General features: G+C 40.7%; 1 protein-coding gene across 1 annotated transcript in view; it reads left to right on the forward strand.

Annotated features, from left to right (window-relative positions):
* Positions 1 to 438: 438 nt before the first annotated feature.
* CROT (carnitine O-octanoyltransferase) overlaps positions 439 to 5,344 on the forward strand; it is a 19,416-nt gene continuing 14,510 nt past the window's right edge. The window contains 3 exon segments of the mRNA XM_009704059.1: positions 439 to 553; positions 5,269 to 5,340; positions 5,343 to 5,344. The exon segment at positions 5,343 to 5,344 is cut by the window's right edge and continues 48 nt beyond it. Of these exon segments, the coding sequence (XP_009702361.1) occupies positions 439 to 553; positions 5,269 to 5,340; positions 5,343 to 5,344 (189 nt within the window).

The following is a 5,344-nucleotide window of genomic DNA, read 5'->3' on the forward strand; positions in this document are numbered from 1 at the left end:
CTTCGTCGTTACCACGGCTGTGGGGGCCTTGGTGACGGTCTGCGAGGGGCGGCGACCTGCGTGATGGCGGCCGCCAGCCGGGCCGGGCGGGCGATTTCCCCCTTCCTCAGTTAGCCCGTGGTCTCAGTTGGTGGGTGTCCCAGGGCTGGCTGGCTTCTCCTCGGGGAAGAAGGCAACAGGCCTCGAGTTCTTTAACCGCCAGCATACGCGGAGAAAGCATCAATAGCCGCCTGCTTGTAGTTTCCCTTTGTGGTGTGTATGCCTTTTGTGGCTTCAAGCCAACAAGAAATCCTGGATCTTGGCTTTGTCAGGGGACACTTCCCTGATATGTGTCTTTTACCGTGTAAATGGTTAGGGGCAGAGGAAACAGTATGGGGAAATACGTCATCTAACAGGCTTCATTAATAGCCTGTTGATGTTGTGTTGTAGATCTGCATCATGGAAAAGCAAGTGCTTGAATCTTCTGAGGAGCGAACGTTTCAGTACCAAGATTCTCTGCCTTCCCTGCCAGTACCTTCTCTTGCTGAATCTTTAAGTAAATACCTTGATGCAGGTAATGACTTAATATTGTAGTAGTAGCGTTGTGTGTGCTTTTGTAAGCAGGCTAATCTGAAGATGTTTGCAAAGTGATTTTGTAGAGACAGCTTGTATCAACTGATGTAATTGGGGCCGGGGATCCAAGCAGGTTTAGAGTGCAAAAGGTCTTTTTCAGGTTTGAAACAGGAAACTAAGTGCCTGGAGTAACATAATTAAAAGTTTCCATTTTATCCCTAGTTGCCTTTCTTCAAGGGAATTGGGCATATGGGAAGGTTAACTTTTTGGCCTGAGTTTTTTTTCCCCCTAAGGTTTTTGAGTGTGGTGGTGGTGGTGTTTTGGGGGTTTTTGTTTTCCAGCTATATCAGCTGGTCTAATAAAAGATATTTCTCTGTCTACAAAGTTTGTTTTGCATAATAACTATTTTGCTTGCTTATGACTATGTTTGCCAGGATCTTTGTTAAAAAAAAAAAAAAATCAAACTTTTTCATACTTAAATCTTCTTCTTTCTCACCAATACTCTTAACTACACAGTAGTAGGAAAAGGCAGTGGTGGGCATTGTTGGATAATTTAACTTGCATAATTTCTGCCTTGAAATGTTGACTGTCTAAAGAAGATGACATAAGAGAAAAGTTTTGAAAACAACATCAATGCACATGTGTCTAGCTTTGTTTATAAAGTAGAGGTGACTGGCTAATTCTTTATTATCATATCAGGCTTTGATGTATCGGGGATGACAAAGATACGTTACCTAATATCTTGGGATTACTTTCCTATGTTTCTTTAATAATTTTCAGAACTTGAAGGCATTGAGCTTTTTTTCTGGAACATCTGCTTTGCATCTTACCATCTTACCTGTAGTACAGGAATGCTAACAGAGTGAGAGCTAGAGTTCTCTCCTTAGCAGAAACATATTAGACCAACATTTCCCTTTCCCAAAATAGAAATCGTTAAGTTTACTCCTGAGTTCCCTTTTATTCTGAGTGTAGTGGAAATGGCCCAGTAGATGGTAATGGGTTTTCTTTGGTGTTCCTTATGTCATTGCTTTTTAATGCAGAATGTTGAAATGGTGGTTTTAGAGAAAAAAATGTGTGTGTATGCATGTCCAAAAAAAGTTTTTGTTGTAATGCAGATTAACTGAAGTTGTGCTGCAATAGTAGTGAACCTGCAATAGCAGAATTACCATTTAGAACTTAGTTTTGTAAACCCAGCTGGCTTTCCAAGATACGTAACTCTCTCATGGAGTGATAAAATCTGACAGTGAACTTGTTTCCTCTTGTTTTCTGATTCTGATCTGTGTTTTCAGAAATGCCTTATCACATGTCCCTTTTTTTTCATGCTGAAGTTACTTCCTACTTACTGTTCCTTGTACATAAGTCATTCTATAACTTTGATCATCATTGTTGATCTCCTTTAGTCTCACTGAAGGTTGGAGGAGAGTTAGTCCAATATTTGTTGTTCTGCCACAGTCTTCCCTTTACAAATCACTTCAAGCCCGAATGTGCAGTGCCCAGTTCTAGATATTAGCTCGGTGATTCTCATTGCTTAAACTTGTCATTTATTTAGTCTGTGAAGGTGAGTGAGGGAAGGGAGATGCTTCTGAAGAACAAATCAGAACCTCCAAATGACCCTTCATATACACTGTGAATCATTCCTTGGAAACTCCTGTCTTTCATTAGTTGGAGGAGGACCCCAGGCACTCCACATTCGTCAGTGTGCCTGTTGGTAAGGCACTTGTCTCTTTAAAGCCAGTCAGCTGGAAAAGCTGGACAGAATATGTCTCAGAAGGTGCCTTATTTAAGGCTACAGTAGCTACCTCTGGTTTGGATTCAGAATGACTAATCTTGTTTTGAAGGTAAGCCTTGAGCAAAGAAGGTGGCCATAGCCATGTTATTTAGTCTTTCGGTTTACCCCAGAGGTTGAGACTTGGAAGCCTGAACTCAGCCTGAGAGTGTGCAAACCCAAAGTTCCAGCTTTCCAGAGGGTTCCTTGACTATGCAACTGAAGGTGTATTTCATGGGATACTTCTTGTTCATGGATGGAGCTGATCTCCTGTGCAGAAAGGAAGACAAGATATGTGGGCCTGGAGAAAGTGGCAAGACAGAAGTTTCACTGAACTCTAGTGAGAAAGAGGCTGAGTTCTGCTCCTTCCTAATAGTGCTGCTTTTACATCTGATCAAATAGTTTTTAAATGGAAAGAGGATCTGTAGTCATAAACTCATGTAGCTTGGGAAGGGTTCATCTAGATCAGGTCCTTACTCAAAGATGGTCCAACTATAGCAGGTTGCTCAGGCCTTGCTTAGCTGGGTTTTGTATAACTGCAAGGGTGGAGATTTCACAGCACCTCTGGGCAACCTGTTCTGGTATTTGATCACCCTGATGATTGTGGGAGGGGGAACAAAAAATAAAACAGCAACAATTACAAAAAAAAACACCCTTCACATTTTACTTGTCAGAAATACCCTGTATTCCAACTTGAATTCATTTTCTCTTGTCCTGTTTCTCTGCGTCTCTGAGAGGAGCTGTGCTTTACCCTTGCTATGCCTTTCCGTTCAGTTGTTACAGAGCAGCAGCAAGGTCTTCCCTTTGCATTCTCTTCTTAAGCTGAACAAATTCTGTTCTCAGTCTCATCTCATCATGTTTTCCAGTCCTCTAGCAATCTTAGTCACCCCTTTAACAGTTGGACTTGATGATCTTAAAGGTCTTTTTCAACCTTATAGGTCTATGAATAGAGACCAGAACCCAGTAATTTTCTAACTTGAATAAAGAGGGTAATCACTCTTTCTTATATATTGTGTGATAATAAGGTCACTCTCTGGGAAAACTGAGTGTTGGACTACCCTCAGTCTGGGGAGGCTTTCAACTCCAGGTTTCCTGGGTGAATACTGTAAACTGCTAAAAGGCATAGGTGGATAGCTCTGTCACTGTTACTTTTTTTTCATCTGTGTTCACAACTGACAGTGGTGCAATTCAAGCTGTATCTAGATAACATCTAGATATGTTAGGCACTGCGTGAATGTTCATAGCTGATCATATGTGATGGAGGTGTAGGTGGAACTCAAATCATGATGATGTTGCAGTGGAACTTATGGAGATCCCAGTGCAATTTAAGCACAAGCACTGTATGGTAATGCTTGAAAGTGGGTGTTCTGCCTTGCTGCCTAAGGTTGTCAGCATGCATTTAAAAATACATTTGTAAGTAGTATTTGGCCCTCACTCTCCATGTTTGTCCTATGAAATAGGAAAAATCCACTAGGACTCGTGTTATACTGTTGTGGAGTAGCATAAGGAGGCCAGGATGTAGCTGAAAATGGATCTTTATCTTTCACCTTAAGACAGGTAGTGCAAAATACTGAAGTTCCTGTTATGATTAGGATAAGAATTGAATTATTTTGAAAAGGAGCGAGGAAGATTTACCCTTGGTGGAGGAGGATCAGCATAGGGAACAGGTTGGACATGAAAAACTGCATGGAACCTGTTGGGATGCGCCCATGAGTGCTGAGGGAGCTGGCCTTTGTCATTGGGAGGCCACTTATGACAATGTTTGAAAGGTCATGGTGCTTGGGGAAGGTTCCTGAGGACTGGAGGAAACCAAATGTCACCACTGTCTTCAGGAGGGGCAAGAAGGAAGATTTGGAGAACTACAAGCCAATCAACCTCACCTTAATCCCTGGGAATCCTGGGAAACTGGACCTTGCCCAGCTGAAACTCTGTTGTTACTTGCAAAAGGTAGATTAGAGATGATACAGATATACTTGTTTACTTTTTAGTAATCGTGTCCTTCCTTGTTTCTTGGCAGCTGTAAGTAGATCACAGGGTTAGCACTAGCAGGACAGACAAGAAATTAACTGACAGTGGTGTCCAACAGCCTCAAAAATGAATCAGACCTCATTGCATAGGCATTGAATCAGCAGAACTGTGTCCCCCACCCCCCCATTCTGTTTGCTGCTGACTTCACAATGTAAATATAAAGATAACAGCAAATACATTATACACAAGGTGAGTTACAAGAAGACAATGAGATGTGCCTGTATGGAAACTGACATCAGCAGTGCCTATTACTGACCATAGATTTCATGGTAAAAAGGCTTTAAAGAGGGTTTTAGATTAAAATAATGACTAGTTTTGCAGATGTTTACAGAGAACTTTGGCCTGTATGGTACATGATCTGAGAGAAATCCAAAAGTATTTTATAATATAAAAATTGAGTAGTACTACCTGCCATCAGTGTAGTTCAAAGGCAGGCATAACATGGGGACAGTGACTGAGAATTAATGGACAAGGTACTTGTAGACCATGAGTGGACTTATGAAAATAAAGGCAAGTAGCTTATGGTTGGTGCAGTAGGGTGGCAGACATGTATGGCTCAGTGTATTAACTTACAAACAAGTTCCTGTAAATTTAATTATTCAGTGAGTTCTGTGGCAGCTGACGGAGTTGCAGAACTCCATAGTATTTCTACCTACAGTTTTAAATGCACTGGATTTAGTTTTCTGTTAGGTATTTCAGATTTTCAGCAATTGCTTTCATCTGCTAACATCTGTATTTATTTAAAAGTATGTGTTTATGTCTTATTAGAACACACTGATTTATTTACAGATGTTTTCCTTTCAATTACTTTTTTTTGAAAAATAAATTTTGAGTATTTTCATCCACCCCCTTGCCTGTGGATATCTGAATCTTGGAATACAGTATACAGTTGTCTTTAAAATAAAAACATTTCCTTTTCACAGTGAAGCCATTTCTAAATCAAGAAGAATATCAAAGAACTGAGGATATAGTTAAAAAATTTGAAAATGGGATCGGGAA

This window comes from Cariama cristata, unplaced genomic scaffold (genome assembly GCF_000690535.1).
Source record: "Cariama cristata isolate BGI_N322 unplaced genomic scaffold, ASM69053v1 scaffold29747, whole genome shotgun sequence".
In the NCBI taxonomy this organism is placed as follows: Eukaryota; Metazoa; Chordata; class Aves; order Cariamiformes; family Cariamidae; genus Cariama; species Cariama cristata.